Raw genomic sequence first — 16,275 nt, 5'->3', positions numbered from 1 at the left:
GGCCAGGGAGAGAAACCTCTCAACCTAGCTGTTCCAAAATGTACTCCCCCGCACAGGACAACCCCCCAAAAGCATGTCGCTTGATAACCCACCGCTCCACAGCCAAGGGTCCTGTCCTCACTAACACGTGCGCCTGGCATTGGTGTGCCTCTGCGGGATGGGATCGGCGTGAAAGGCGCAGCGCGTGAACTCTACCCACGAAAGACCACAACTTGCTCTATCAGTAAGGCTGCTCGTTGCAGCAGAATGACGAAAAATCTCCTTGAGACCAAATCACTAAACAAAGCTCAGTGACGTAGAAGACACAGAATAAATACATGACCAAATAAAGATGTCTTCATTTACCCGCACTCACAGTACAATCCAGAAGCAGTGCCTCCTCCAAGAGTGATAAAGCCGGCTTCTGTGTCGGGGGGCAAGGGGGGCACACAAACGACAAGTGATTACAAGTGAGATCGATCCTGATACGTAGAAAGAAAAAGCGAACACGCACATAATTCTACACCGAATGAACACGTCCTCAAATCACATGACTACATGGCAAATGCACTGGATTTTAATCTTTAATATCTAACATTATTGCTTTAGGACATGTTTTCCCTGAACCAGGAACAGAGTGCTAATTACATAAAAATACACACATAGAAAAAGTAGTTCTCCATTTTCCCGGGGAAAAAACAGTAACTTCTAGAATACTCAAGTGTTTTGTTTTAATTGTAAAGTCTTGGTCATCTCATTTATTAGCTCTGTGACATACACATTTAAATTAAACATTATTAGACAACCGTTACAACTTATAAATGTAAGGTGCCATTACTGAGTAAATAGATTCTCCTGTGAGTGGATGCGTCCCTTCTCCCACCCACTAACAAGGCAGCAATATGGTTAGTTTAATTTTATGAGTACATGATCCATTGCTGCAAACACGAATTCTCGTCTCCACCCTGTGCTTATCTGTGCATGTGTGTGAGCTGGTTAGATCGCACGGGCAACCTCTCGAACTTCAACAGCAAGATGAGCTGGGCTTGGGCTTTCGGTGCAGGCTGACTGTGTCTGTCTGAATCAAGTGATCTGACCTATCCTCGGTGGCAAGCACTCTTCGGACTGCTTCCTCAAAGGCCGCTGCGACATTCGTGGCATCTTTTGCACTTGTTTCAAAGTAAGGATAGTCGCCGTTGTCCCTGCACCAGGCTTGAGCTTCTTCTGCAGACACCTGCCGCTCGCTGATGTCAACCTTGTTACCCAAAATCACAAAAGGAAAGCTTTCGGGCTCTTTCACATCCGCATAATATATGAATTCTTTCTTCCAGTTACTCAAATTCTGGAAGCTTTGAGAATCATCGACACTAAAAGTAAGCAGGCAACAGTCAGAACCTCTGTAAAATGGCGTCCTCAGGCTTCTGAAACGCTCTTGACCGGCCGTGTCCCAAATCTGCATGGTAACAAAGTGTCCATCCACCTCCAAATCTTTATTTAAAAATTCCACACCTATTGTATGGAAGAGCTGGGCATCAAACTTATTAGTCACATATCGGTTCATTAGAGAACTCTTCCCAACTCCACCATCTCCAAGGAGAATTACTTTAAAAAGCGATGATTTTCCTGCCATTTTTAATCTCAAATCTCTGATTTCGGAACCCTGTAAAATAAAAGGGTACCATTACATTCCTTTAGACCTGTACGTGGTTCTACATGCCTCTATGAATGTCAGCGTCTAAGGGAAATAAAACACAGAGCCCCAATTCTTTTCTGCGCGGGGAATACCGGACAGCAAGAGATGTCACCTACTGAGCCCTCCACCTCGTGCCAGGCACCACCCGACCGTCACTCTCTCTGACAGCTGCTGAGGGCTCATTCTTCCCCTTCCTCGGATCACCGCTGACTGAGGGTAGCGCTCAAGGCCAAGTCTGACGCCAAAGACTGTCCTCTCAACCGTTCCTCTTGGCTCACAATAAGCCCTGCCACCATTTGTTAGAGATGCAGTGGGAGACCGAAATGGGCACGTTTCTGGAGCAACTGCAAACAGCCCTCTGGTGGCACGGTGACAGTGTTCACTGATGGCTTTCTTCTCAGGCCAGGGGGTTTCTAGACAACCCCCTCTTTCTCTCTCCCAGCGCCATCACCGTAGGAGCTGGTAAGCAGGAAACCAGAGACAGAACTGACTGATCTGGCTGTGAACAGACCGAAGCCAACCACCCAGTAAAGGACTCTATTCTTTTCATTAGGAACACTGTTTTGAGTTGGCTAACATTAATGTCAGCACCACTTGAATTTCTGATATAATATCATAACCTAGCACATTCTACCCACAAGATTCATTTGGGCAGCTCCAACTCTTCTGAACAAATGCGAGCCTGGGCTGTTACCTGTGTGTTTCGAGGGGGGAATGAAATGAACATTAAACAAAAATGTGGTACCATGCGTACCCTTTAGGGGAAGCCCTGGGGCAGGACTAACTCCCTCCCTGCCACCAGTCCCCCGGGGGGGTGTGGGAGGCGGGGGGTGGGGGGGGGTACGGAGATTCAGACGCCCTTTTGTAGGCTGGTGGGAGCACTGTTCCTATTTAAGGCTTCTGTTTTAATTCTTTATTATGAAAAATTTCAAACATACACGATTTCTGAATAATGAGAATAATATGATGACACCTCACAGACCCTAAACCTAGCTTCACCATTTATCAACTTACAGCAAATCTTGTTTCCTCCATAGCGTCCCATTCTCCCTTCTGCCCAATTATTTTGAATCAAATTATATCATTTAAACTGTAAATATTTCAATATTAAATGGCTTTTAAGATATTTGTAAAAGAAGACAACGTTTAGAGTAGCACTAACAGAATTTTCTGCAACGATGGAGATGTCCTCCATCTGGACTATCTGATATGTCAGCCACTACCCACAAGTGGCTAGTGGGAGCAAGGAAATGAATTTTAAATTTTACATAATTTTCACTAATTTGAATAGTCACATTTAAAGAGCCAACAGCTGTACTGGACAGTACAGCCCTATTGACTAGGATGAATTTGCAAAATCACTGCAGTAAACAAACATTATCTGGCAATCGCCTGCTTATACGCAAGTATGACCCAGTATAATGTAACTGAACACTTCCCATAATGCGCAAGAATTCTGCACTTCCTACTACATGCTACACACTATTCTTAGAAACATGTGGCAACTTGTCCCTAACTCTTACTGGCACTTTTAAATCACTACAGTAATTACTACTATAATTAATACAATTTAAATTGGCCAACGAAAGTGTGAGGCAATTAAAGTGCATACTACTTGGAGACTTTTCGACTTCAATGGATGGCTCTGCCCAATGCTCAGGCTAAATTAATATTAGAGAGGAAACTGAAACTATCTCAAGCCCTTTAATTTCCTGACATAGTAACAGTGCACTAAATCGGTTCCTTTGTTTAACTCTTTGGAATCTTGATTACACGACTTCAACTTAGAAAAAAAGAGCAGCAAAACCAAAAAAGCACACCAACTATGCTGACCTAAGGAAAGCATCTAATGCTCCCGCCTTAACATTCTTCAGTGCTTCCCCCGAGATTCAGTTCTAAGTCCAACTTCGAAGGCAAGATGCGTGGCCCTGCTCCCCATTCTCGGCATCAGCCATTGAGAATCGCCCTGTCAGACGGAAGGGAGATTCAGACCCACAGGCTCAGCCCTCACACTCGCCCTGCCTCCGTCCTGGCACGCGCTGCTTCCTCTGCTGGCGGACCCAGCCCCAGTGCAGGGACTAACCGCGGGGCCCTCAGACCGCTCAGCACAGTCATCCCCAACACTGGGAACCTCCCCCAGCAGCCCCCCATCCCAAGATTGTTCCTTTCCCACGATTCTGAAGATACATAAACACAGACATTCCACGTTGTTACAAGGGTATAACAGATGTGCTGAATTCTAGTCTATCATTTATCTCAGGATTTTAATAAGTCTCTAACTGCTTCACTGGACACAAAGTTTCATTGTACAGCATCAACTTGTTAGGATATGTACATCAAATTATAAACCAGACTGTGCAATCTGACAACCTCCACCCAGATGCGTGGTTACATACATCTACCAAATTAAGTCTTAGAAATTCCTTGAGATTTGTAATTCATAACTCTATCAGGACACTTCCATAGTTCTTTTCTTTTTTCATAATAATGTGGGATTTCCTAGTTTGTGCCCTTATTCTGAGCAAACAGATTTGGGATATGCTAGACCCACACACCAGGAAACAGGGTACAATTTTTTACATTTCTCATCTATAATTTGGGGCCTCCCAGGTATTCTATTTGGGGGTATGTTGGCCTTTGCTCAAAGAACTAATGCAGACACAAACAGCTCTCCGAGTCTAATTGTAGCATTGAATATAAACATGCATGGTGATATAGATAACTATACAAACTATCTTATTTCCCACTGACATCTAACAAAAGCTAGCTTCATGCAATCTCTACATTAACATAACATAATGAGTTTATGAACATTAAAAATGTTCCCCTTTTCTTCTCTGAAAACAGTAAAATGCTTTGAAACTTCTTTAGTATAAGCTGAATGAATAAAGGTATCCGGATACGCTCTTTTCAAAACTTACCTTAAAATGTAATATGAAGGCCTTTTATACTCCAGTTCAGAAGGACTGCCCAAAGGCAATAATCTTCACCCAAACTAAAACATGCCTTTAGCAATCAGCTAAACCCTATAAAGAAATCTGAATAAGAAAAGCATGTCACATAAGCCATAATCTTACTTTAACTGTTCTGTTCAAACATCATCATCTGCAAAGAAAAAATCAGAAAGCACACCTTAGCAATGTACATTCAATCTGTTTTCATAACTTTAAGAGTAAACACAAGAATTAAAATGCAAAAGAAATGTCTGACTTCCATTAGTAGCTAGATTCTTAATTTAAAAGGAAAACTACACCTGAAAGCTGCCCATGACCTTTCTCAGCCTAAAAATAGCCCTAGAATCAAATACTACACTTTAACCATTGTTTTTTTCCAACAAGTTTTTCACCTGACCGCACCCATCCTACCTAAGTATCCCATTTAGACAGCTGTAAAATTTGGTTAAGATGAAATGTAAAATATAAATTATTCAAAACCTGCCCAAATTTTGAGTGGTTTAGAATTAATCATATTCCACAGAATAAAGCTAACACAAACAAAGAAAAAAGAAGGACCACTCAGGAAGAGGCACCCAATGTGACACAGGAAAAGTCAGGCAAAGACTAAGGCAGTGCAGAATTTCGTGAAGCTTCTTTCTGGGCAGCCAAGGCAGAGAGGAAACTTTGTGAGTGAATGGAGGCCCACTGTCAGAAAGGAGAACTGGTTCCCCGTGCCAAAGGCCAAGAGCGCAGCCTCGTGGGCAAGCTATTTGACATCCTGCAGCTCTGGGCACTCTAGGGCTGTCGGGAAGATCCACTTGGACACGGACAACAGGGAAAGCGGTTCACCACTGTGCCAGGCTCATTATTGGAGGGCAGGGAGTTTCTGTGGAGTGGACACATGAAGAAGTCTTTACTGGGAGTTTTATAGAACCTAGGTAGATTTCTTTTATGGCCATTTCTTCAGTCAAATTTCAGAAGAGTCACGGGCAGAACGAGAGGGCAATGTAGGCAGACATTAGGAAGCCAAAGGATCCTAGTCCTACAGACCAAATTCAGGGTGAAGGTTTCCTGTGCCTACTAGGCGGAGCTGTGCTAAAGTACTAGCCTCTTTCGGTCTAAACCAACAGTTCCAAACCCCTGTCCCTCCCTTTTTTAAAAGCAAAGGGCATTTTTGTGGGACTTATTTAAAGCAGCCTTCAACTTATAAATTCAATCAATGAAAAAAATGATACCCTTCAGAATCTTGATATTTGGGGGTTAAGGATAAAACCACCACCACCACCACCACGCTAACACTGACTGAGCCCTGCAAGCCATTGACTCTGCTTCACTGCGTTCACTCCTCACAAGCCTCTCATTATCCCTACCCTATGGATGAAGACTCTGACTCAGAGGTCACACAGCTAGTCGGGGTGGGGGGGGTGGGGGGAGTGAGATCGGAATGCGACCGACTCCAAAGCCCAGTTAACCCACAGGCGCGCCAGTCTCAGCTGCCTTTGCATTTATTTCAGAGGGTTCTCCTGTTACTGTCGTAGGTATAATGAAAAGAAGGGGTAGCAATGGGAAGAGTCTCCCACCTGCTTGCTTTATTTCAAGACCTGCACAAAAACAAGTTAACCTGACAGAACTACTAGTATTCAATCCACGGACACATAGATAAAGCACATCTGAGTCTACCTAAGTTCTATTAGAGTTTCCACAGTTTGAACATGTTTTAAATGCAATTGCAATCACACATCTGTAGAACCCTGCGGCGCCTCCCCCCCAGGAGCCGAGCGCATGGAGCAGGTGGGAAAGCAGTTCTGCAGAAGTCCTCAGCGCGTGCCTCCCCGGGCCAGGCACTCAGGATGCAGGCCACACCCAGGCCCTGGCAGGTGGGGCTCGTAGTTGGGGGAGCTGACAATCCGGGCACAAACCCTCTTGCGTTATAACTGACGCAAGTCTTACAAACGAGAGGTACGTGCTATAGCGTACAACACCCAACCAAAACCCAACGAACAGCTTCAACAGTGCAGGGATTCTGCCCCTGCGGCTCCCTAGGTCAGACCAGGCCCCAGGTGTGAGCATCTCACGGAGCTGCGTGATTCCAGCCATCAAGGGAATTACATTTTCATCCAACATGATCCTGTAACACAGAGAGCTACTTCACCTGCCGCTCAGTTAAAGAAAGAAGCGGTAACTTCCAAGGCCAGAGGACCATCGGCCGTGTTCGCCTGTGTTAGCGCGAGACTATGCACCGGTCTCCAGCGTGGGCTGTCCTAAAGCAGTGTCTCCATGACCGTTTCAGACGCACGCTGTCTTTAGAACCAGCCTCCCCAAAGGCTGAGTCCACTGCTGGGGGATTTGGTCTGAGCACCGGCAAAGCTCAGCAGCAGGAGGAACCTGTGAGAAGGGGGAGGGGCCAGAAGCGTAAGCGGGACCAGCGGTGCGAAGGCCCTGCCAAGGAACCGAACACACCCTGGGAGGGCGCAGGGGGGCCGAGCACCTGGATCCGGGGAGAGCGGAGCGAGCTGTGACGACGGGACTGGAGGGGCAGGCCCTGGGGCGGGCAGGGCCTCAGCAGCCACGGAAGGATTTCTGCTGACACCTTAGGAGTGAGCGGAGCCCTGAAATGGCTTCCGCAGCCTGCAACCTGAACAGATGCGGAGTCCAGAAAGGTAGCTGGCTGCGATCAAGAGCAGACTGTGGCGAGGGCGGGAGGGAGGCCTCGGGCAGAGCTGCGATGGATCCCTTACGATCCCTCTCAACTATCAATACCAATGGTATCAGCGAGTTTGGGGGTTGAAAACTGCGGTGGTTGGGCCTCGTACTTGAGACTGCAGTAACATATTCACTACAAACCCTTCCTCCTGCTCTCTGGCGGGCGGCGAACTCCTGCTCACCCTTGGAGATGCAGCTAGACCTCGTCTCCCGGTGAAGCCCTTCCCCTGCGCTCCTAGCACACCCTGCACGTACCTCTATGTGCAGAGACAATACTGAAATCAGCATGCCTATCACGGCAATTTCATTTTTTTAAAATATTTATTTGGATGCGTGGGGTCTTGGTTGCAGCACGCGGGCTCCTTAGTTGTGGCATGCGAACTCTTAGTTGCGGCAGGCATGTGGGATCTAGTTCCCTGACCAGAGATCGAACCTGGGCCCCCTGCATTGGGAGCACAGAGTCCTATCCACTGCGCCACCAGGGAAGTCCCATGGCAATTTCATTTTTATAATGAAACAAGCTCTCTAAAAAGATTCAGTTAATGGAAATGTATTATACCATGACAAAAATGCCCAGACTTTTCCCCGAGTTGTCAGTTTTCGAGACTCTACCAAAAAATACATCCCCATACCATTCTAAAACCATCTTGAAAGAAAGGAAGGGAGGGAAAGGCAGGCAGGAAGGAAGGACTTTCCCAGTGGGGCAAATGGAAATGACCTAAATGCATAATTGGGGATCGTCTGCCGCCCTTGAGGAGACATGGAGACACGGGTCTGTAGAAATACACTGTTAAGTGATAAACTTGAAAAACGTGCACGCCGTGATGACACCATGTAAAAGCTCACAGGTTAACATGAAAGTCTGCAAGAAAACCTCGAATAATCAATACCGAGTTCAGTCTTCAAAGTCCTGATTTGGTTGCAAATTCATACTCCTTTTTTTAATGTCAAATGTGTATTTTTTAAAGCAACCACAATAATTTATTTTGCTCTTGAATCTGCAATTTGGGCAGGGGTTGGCAGACTCAAAAGTAGTTTTTAAAGCTTCATTTTCACTTAAAGCCTAGCTTGACTGAATGCCGTAATTGAAATGAAATAGAAATGATTTTCTTTTAAAGTTTCATCAAATACTGCTATCCACCAGACCTTAAGGACAACTGCTTCTAAAATTTTTCTGTAACTCACATTATATTAAAAATAACTCAATATGAAGCCAAAAACACAAGCAACAGAAGAAAAAATAGGTAAACTGAACTTCATCAAAATTTAAAACTTCTGTGCTTCAACGGACACTGTCAAGAAAGTGAAAAGACAACCCACAGGATGGGAGAAAATATTTGCAAATCATATATCTGATAAAGGACCTGTATCCAGAACTCTTAAAATTAATCAATAATAATTTTTCAAAAAACAACTTAAAAATGGGCAAAAATGGTCAACGTCATTAGCCAGTAGTGAAATGCAAATCAAAACTATAATGAGACACCACTTCACACCCACTAGGATGACTAAAATCAAAAAGGCAGACAATAACAAGTGTTGCTGAGGATGTGGGAAAACTAGAAGTCTCATACACTGCTGGTAAGAAGGTAAAATGGTGCAACGATAATGGAAAACAATCTGCGGTTCCCCCAAAAGGTGTAAACACAGAGTTACCATGTGACCCAGCAATTCCTCTCCTAGGCATATACTTAAGAGAAATGAAAACACATCCACACAAAAACTTGTACATGAATATTCAAAGTAGCAGTATTTACAATAGCCAAAAAATGGAAACAACCCAATGTCCATCAACTGATGAACAGATAATAAAATGTAGCCTATCCATACAATGGAAGATTAATCAGCCAGAGAAAGGAATGAAGTACCGATGCACGCAACGACGTGGATGAACCTCAGAAACGTTATAACTTGAAGCCACGCACAAAAGGCCATATATTATATTATCCCATTTATATGAAATGTTCAGAATAGGCAAATCCATAGAGACAGAAAGTAGATTGGTGGTTCCAGGGAATCGGGAGTAACTGCTAATGGGTATGGGGTTTCTTTCTTTCTTTTTTGGGGGAGGGGGTATGACAGAAATACTCTGGAATTAGATAGTGGTGACGGTTGCACAATTTAGTGTATATACTAAAAACAACGGAATTGTATACATTAAAAAGGTGAATTTTACGATATGGGAATTGTATCAGCCTCAGAACTAGCAATAAGACCCTAACATTAGCTTTACACTTGCCACAGATGATCTCCTTGTCCCTTCAGCAGAATCCTTTTCAATAAGCCAGTTACACACACAAGAGATACTCTATTAGGATTACAATACCATGTGCTGGCACCAATGCATGTCATACATGGCGCACACTAATCTGAACAGGAAGTTGGTTAAGTAGGTTACTGGCAGGAAAGAAAATAAACCATGCTTTCAGCAAATACCTCAAAACTAAAGATAAAAAGAGTGCATTGTATGCCAACCCTTTCCTTTTCATAACACTATTTTTCCAGCTTTTCTATTGTGTACTTTTATCTTGCACTATCAATTGTTTACGGATAGTGTATCAGTAGTAGCCTTTTCCCTGGCCTTCTCCACCCCCATGGTGGCTTCCAAAGCCAATTATTATATTACAGGAAACCAAGGGAGAGTCAGATCCAAGCATGGAGAATATATATCTCAAATAGAAATGTTTGTATGGATTAAAGGTAGACACTATTTATTGGTCATTGATCTAACGGCCTCCATTCTTACAGATAACGAAACCCATTTATTTCTTTATTACTTTTATTAAATAGGATTTTGGGCATGGCATTCCAAGAGCTATCCAACCTGCCTGTCCCAATTACATCCCTACAAGTCACCATCCCCAAACTTATCACAGGCATTTACTGTCCAGCCTTTGCTCAGGCCCTTATCTTGGACTAGCAGCCCCCCCCGCCACATCGACAGCTATGAAAATCCTAGTCATCCGAAGGCCCACTTTTGCCATCCACACCCCCCGCCCCCTGAAACCCAATCTTTCTCCTCATTCTCATAATCATTCCACCTCTATTACAGCTCTCCTTCACTTATGCTTTAACCATCTGTCAGTTGTGTACGTGTCTCTTTCCTAATTACAGTGTCAACTCCCTGGGAGGGACACACAACACCCAATGCCATCCATTCATTTGTCCTTTTTTGGTTCTGCAACATCTAGTACAAAGCTTTCCATTCGATGAGGTACCAAATGAATGCTAAACTGAGAACAAAGAGTGAACTACTTCCTCCTTCATTCTTGTTATTCTATTCTTATTTTTCTATTTGTACTTACCGTACTTACAGTTCTTTGTTTCTCTATTCAATTAGTTCCTTCCCCCATTCTATTTTTGAGGTCTGTTAAAATGTGTGGGGAAAAAAAAAAAATGTGTGGGAGAGGACAAAAAAATTGATTCTTACTTGAAAGTCACATGAGGAAACCTCTTTAAAATAAGTACTGAATGCAACAGGAAACGCTGAAAAACGACATTCCTCTAACAAGTTATCAAAGGGAGAGTACGCTGGGTTTATAAACTGCTTCCTCAAAATTTCAGATTTTCAAATCTGAAACCCCGTGACTAACTCTCACTTCCAAAACCTTAAACTGAATTTATCACTCCTGGTTTAAATTTAGGAACAATTTTTTTTCCCCAAAATCACACATTCCTTTTGCACTCACTCTGAATGCCCTAGTGAGAGGCATGCCACTTCATTTCACAGCTTGAGAAACCGAGGCTTGAAGAAACTAACCAAGGCAACAAAAGCATGGATAATCCCTACATTATTTCTAATTTCACCTGAGGTGTATTTGTTTCCTTATATCTTAATGTGTGTGTCTCGCTTAACAGCCTATCAGCTCCACTCTTTATTTCCAGTCTTCCTGGTCATCTTTGCTGAAACAGACGAATGAGAGGCAAGTCAAGGAAGTCATTAAGTGTAATAATGGGCGTGATCTCTTACAGCAAGAAGTGAAGCAAAACAAAAAGAATAATTCAGCAAAATACCACAAGAACAGACCAAACTGGAGGCACAACTTGCCAGATGAAATAAATTATCTAGGTGACCACTGAGCATTACCTCAGAGACAGCGAGACAAGGAAAACGCTGTGTAAATCAAACCACGCTACCACGATATCAGAGCAGCTCACTCTACTTAAAGAACTCGTTTCAGTAAGTACTCTTTTATGAAGATGAGCTAAGTAAACTTGAAAGAAATATATACTTTCAATTTCGCTTAAAACAAGGCACCTTTTTAGTTAGGTATACTAACCGTTAACAGTGGTGGAGAGAGTGGGAAGGGAGAAGAGAGGAGAAAAAAACAGATTTGGTTAAGGAATTCAATTTTCTTAAATCATCCTGAAAGTACAGAGCAGCGTGATCCAACAGAACTTTCTGTGACGACGGAAATGTTCTTATGCCCAGTACAGTCGTCACTAACCACATGTGGCTCCTGAGCACTTGAAACGCGGCTGGTCCAGCTGAAGAGGTGAACTGTTCATTTTATTCCATTTCAATTCGTTTAAACTTAAATAGCTACATGAGTATTGTATTAAACAGTTCAGGTATCGAGTGTGCTTAATTGGGAGTCCATGAAGGAGCTGCAGGGGGAAAATGCACCTCCTAGGATCACATGTGAAATAAGGATGAGGGTATGGATGGAAGCATGTGCTTGAGCCTTTCTCTGGAAAGAGTATAACAAGGTTTCATAAGATTCTTAAAGGAATGTGGACCTCAAGAAATGATCAATACATGTCTGCAATATTTGTATATTTCGTGTGATCAATTTGTGTAGTTCATAACACCCTCAAGACTTTCATCTTTACTTGGCGTTACTATTTCCCTCACCCATAAGACTTTCCTAATATTACACTTTGCCCATGAACTGTGACAGTTCAATGAAGAGACTCATTCACAGGAAACTGCTAATCCTGTGAGGATCACATTTTGTTCTTTGTTTTATTTAATGAAGTCCTTAAAAGGAACACGCATAAATCTACCTATAATAAGACACCTGAAAAAGGCACTTGAAATGCTTGACAGAAGAGTGGGGATAGTTAAAGGCTGCACTTTGGGGGACAGAATTAAAATGCAAAGAAATGGATAAAGGTCACAAAATAGGAAAACTATACTGGGAAGTACAGCTAGGTACTTCAGGAAGAAGACTGCATTATGAAAGAAATGAATTTTTTTTTTTTTTTTTTTTGCCATGCCGCGCAGCATGTGGGATCTTAGTTCCCTGATCAGGGATCGAACCCTCGCCCCCTACATTGGAAGCACGGAGTCTTAACCACTGGACTGCCAGGGAAGTCCTGAAAGAAATGAATTTTAATATGCATGTTAGAAAAATACATTAAGGCAGCAAAACACAAACTAAATGTGATTCCTAAATGATCTGCTGTAACTTAAGGGAACCTTGGTTCTGACTTGTCTCTTCAAGTTAGATAAGAAAACTGGTATCTTTAATTTGGAGCAGAAAAGGTTAAGGGCTGGAGAACTTCCATATAAGCTCAGGCAAGAGTTAGTATAGCAACACTGCCCACGAGGGCCACAGCAAGGTAGAACTCTTTGGCTGTTAGAGAAATTAAATAAGAGGAGTGGAATTTCCCAAGAAGGTCTATTTCAAGAGAACAGCTATATGTCTGGCGTACAGGACTCAACTAGATTAGAGGCTCCCATTCTGCAAGGAAGCTGTCACCAAGTCAAAATGAGAAGAAACGTAAGAGCGCTGCAGGTAGCTTTCCAGAAAGTTCACTTCATCCCACTTCTCCATCAGTGATGCTCCAGTTTGTCCCCACCAAGGTACTGAAGCTGACTTTGCCTACAAAAAGCTTTCCAAGCCCCAACTTACTCTGCCATCACTACCCATTTCAGCTCTGTGCCTGATCAACCCTCCACCCTCTCACTAAACGCAGGTTCTCAACCCCTCTATCCCCCTGAATGTCAGCAAGTCACCAGAGACCTCCTAATGGCCAATCCATTGGCTTCTCCTCGGTCCTCATCTAAATGCCCTAAGGCACATGCAGCCCTAAATAAAGAAAAAAGCGCCTCTCTTAGGACTTCCCTGTGTACACTTCTAGAGACACACCTTCATGGTTGACCAATGTCCTCACCAGAGGCCCACCTAGTAGGCAGTGAATTCTGAGATGTAGAGATTTATCCGAATGTACATGATATAAAATCTCAGAAGGGTACACAAGGCTTTTTCTTTTTTTAAACAAATAAGGTAATGGAGGCCCAACTGGGAAAGGGTCTTGTAAGTATCACACCCATAGATGGAGGCCTCAGTGGGACCTTCAAGTTTTAGCCAGGACTCAGCCACCATTACTGCCTCTATTCGGTCTAAACAGCCTGGCAACGACCTTGAAAATGCTTCCTACTTCATCGTTCATAAAACTACTCTGACAATAGGTTCTGCTTTCTCTTCCCCTCACCCCGCTGGCTTTCTGCAACCTAGATGGTCCCCTTTTCTAACGGGCTCTTAAGGAGATGTTACTGCACGGTCGATGACCTTACCTCTTCCCAAACCACATCCTCCTGGGGTATAAAACCCAGTGATTCCTAAACTAAAGCCCACCTCCACCCTCCCACCCCGTGGGCACCAGATAAGAATTCCAACCCCCTTTATAATATATTCATCTGCTACCCTGATAGCAGTTCAAATGCAACATATCTAACACCAAGCTAACTATTTTCCCCATTTTCAAAATCTCTTTCTCCTTCTGTCTTACCCACTTCACTCACCCACACAAGAAACATGTCCACTTCCCTCCCTACCTACTGCCCTTCTCGTTTGCTCAAATAACAAATGCTATGACCATAGTAACATCAGCCACCACTGTTCACTGAATGTCTACTAGGTACCTGGCAGAGAGCACCTTCAAGTCACCTGCAAGTTGGACACTACCACCCATGTTTTATAGATCAATAAACCAAGTTCATAAAGATTAAATAACTTCCCCCTGGTCTAATTAAACAGGGCAGGTCAAACATGTGTGACCTTCACTCCCATCAAAAGACAGGAAAGGTCTAAAAAATGTACAAACCCGAAAAGGACAGTAAGAGAGAACAACTGTAGGTGAGAGACAACAACAAAACTGAGAAGATGGAAAGCAAATGGTCCAGCAGTGACAAACTGAAGAGACAGAAATCCTAACTTGGGGAGAAGCAGCTGACGATGAGAAACCAGCCCCAGAGAGCACACAGACCCCAGAGGGCACGAGGCACTTCTCAACACTGACTGAGACAGGCTGGCCGGGCGGAAAGCACAAGTAGAGACCCCATGACACCTCCTCTGCACCCAGGGGCCCCTTTCCACACCAGCAGACCCACTTCCTAATAAACTGTGTGCAGCAGAAGTTGGGGATGGAACACTCTGGACGATGAGGGAGGGGAGATCAAGCGACAGCGCACACAGGAAACCAGGCAGGGCAGGGTATGTGACATTTTGGAGGGCACCACAGAGGTCCTGGCCGTCCACAGGATGCCACACAACTGGCGCTCAGGGGAGTTCAGTCCCCACGTTAACTCACACCACATTCCTTTCGATGACACCATATCTTTGCGAGGCGGGGTTTCCCAGGGCTAGTGTGGAAAAATTCAGGTACTGTGCAAATATTAATGTGGAACAGGATACGAGGGTAGGAGCTGTTTGCTCCCAAAGAGCACTGCTGAAATTTTATTTAAGAGTACTGGCACTCATTCTAGAAAATGCTCTGCACTCACCAACATGTGGCCTTCAAGAAGCTCTTCTGTTCTGACTTCCAACTAAACCACATATGTATGTTCAGGTGTGTTCACCTAATCACTGCTCTGGTTACACATGCAAGTGTGAAACTGCACAGACCGCAGAGGTCGCCTAGCCACACCGCACCCCAGGTTGTTCCAGCATTTGCGAACCTGTTAAATCATTTAAACACTCCCTATCTGTTAAAGTTCTACAGAGCACGGTCCAGAAACAGGAATCTGTAAGGCGTCTTTCAGGCTTCTCTAACACTGATAAAACAACCACTCTCATGAGAACAAACCTTCCGGAAACGACCTTGGCCTCTGTACCCCAAAACCTAATCCAGTTCACAAGAACCTGAAATGAAAACGGTTTACACTGACCCAGCAGCTCAGTTCACCGGCTACACTGCTCTGCTGTCCTTCACACTTGGATAATGAATGTGGCCACGGGATGAATGTAGAAAGTTGTTCCATACTGTTTCTCCATCCCCTTCAAACAACAGCAGACATTTGTAAGGCACCAGGCCTCGGACACAAGTGGAGCCTGTGTTCAGACTCCCCGTGATGAAATGAGCCGGGTTCAGTGAAGCCAGCGTAAAGCCTCCATGGCCTGCTTCGCTTCTTTCTATATTTCTTCCAAAACGCACGGCCAGCTCTCCCGAGCCCATGCTGATCTAGCTATGACCTCGCCTACATTCACTTAGATCTCATCTTCTCTGTGTTCATGATGAGCGACAGCATCCTAACCCTGTACCGGCCACGGTCAAAAACTAACAGAAAGTAATGGAAGAACCCAGAACGTGGAAACACCCAGAGCTCAACTTCACTACACGTACAATACCAAGATTCACGCTGGGAAACGGAGAGTTCTCCTCCGAGTTCTCTCCCGAGCTCGGGCACGCCCAGGATTTCTGGCAAGCTCTGGCCTCACCTCCCCAACCCAGGGTAGCCGGCCCCCCTCCACCTGCACACCTGGGTCCCCCCTTCCTTCCCTCAGGTACCCTGACCTTTCATCTGCATCACAGCTTTCCAAACTCGCTGAGGCGTTTTGAGTTCACCCACTCAAAAAAAAAAAAAATCCTTAGTAAATGTTCTACTGACGACCTACTTAGTCAAAGGCCCTATTTTCTTATCCTTGGTTTTGACTAACAAATTTATTACCTAGCTAGCTTTCAAGTGAGACGTGTTTCCCAAACACACCCCCCCACACACACACACACACCTCTCTC

The 16,275-nt window shown here is 44.2% G+C and overlaps 1 protein-coding gene across 12 annotated transcripts in view; it reads right to left on the bottom strand.

Moving 5' to 3' along the window:
- Positions 1–545: 545 nt before the first annotated feature.
- Positions 546–16,275, bottom strand: part of RAB9A (RAB9A, member RAS oncogene family) — a 58,073-nt gene continuing 42,343 nt past the window's right edge. For 6 of the 12 annotated variants that reach the window (XM_024115463.3, XM_007123487.4, XM_007123489.4 and 3 more), the window contains 2 exons: positions 4,594–4,710; positions 546–1,639 (listed from right to left, as the gene is read on the bottom strand). In XM_024115463.3, the coding sequence (XP_023971231.1) occupies positions 1,004–1,609 (606 nt within the window). In that variant the 5' untranslated portion in view covers positions 1,610–1,639; positions 4,594–4,710 and the 3' untranslated portion in view covers positions 546–1,003. Of the gene's footprint in view, positions 1,640–1,788; positions 4,480–4,593; positions 4,778–16,275 lie in introns of those variants that run through there. The other 6 variants (XM_024115464.3, XM_028492525.2, XM_007123492.4 and 3 more) reach the window with 4 other exon arrangements.

The sequence above is a fragment of the Physeter macrocephalus genome, chromosome 7 (genome assembly GCF_002837175.3).
Source record: "Physeter macrocephalus isolate SW-GA chromosome 7, ASM283717v5, whole genome shotgun sequence".
Taxonomy (NCBI): Eukaryota; Metazoa; Chordata; class Mammalia; order Artiodactyla; family Physeteridae; genus Physeter; species Physeter macrocephalus.
The sequence above is the reverse complement of the archived record's forward strand: the minus strand, read 5'-3'. Positions and strand labels throughout refer to the sequence as shown.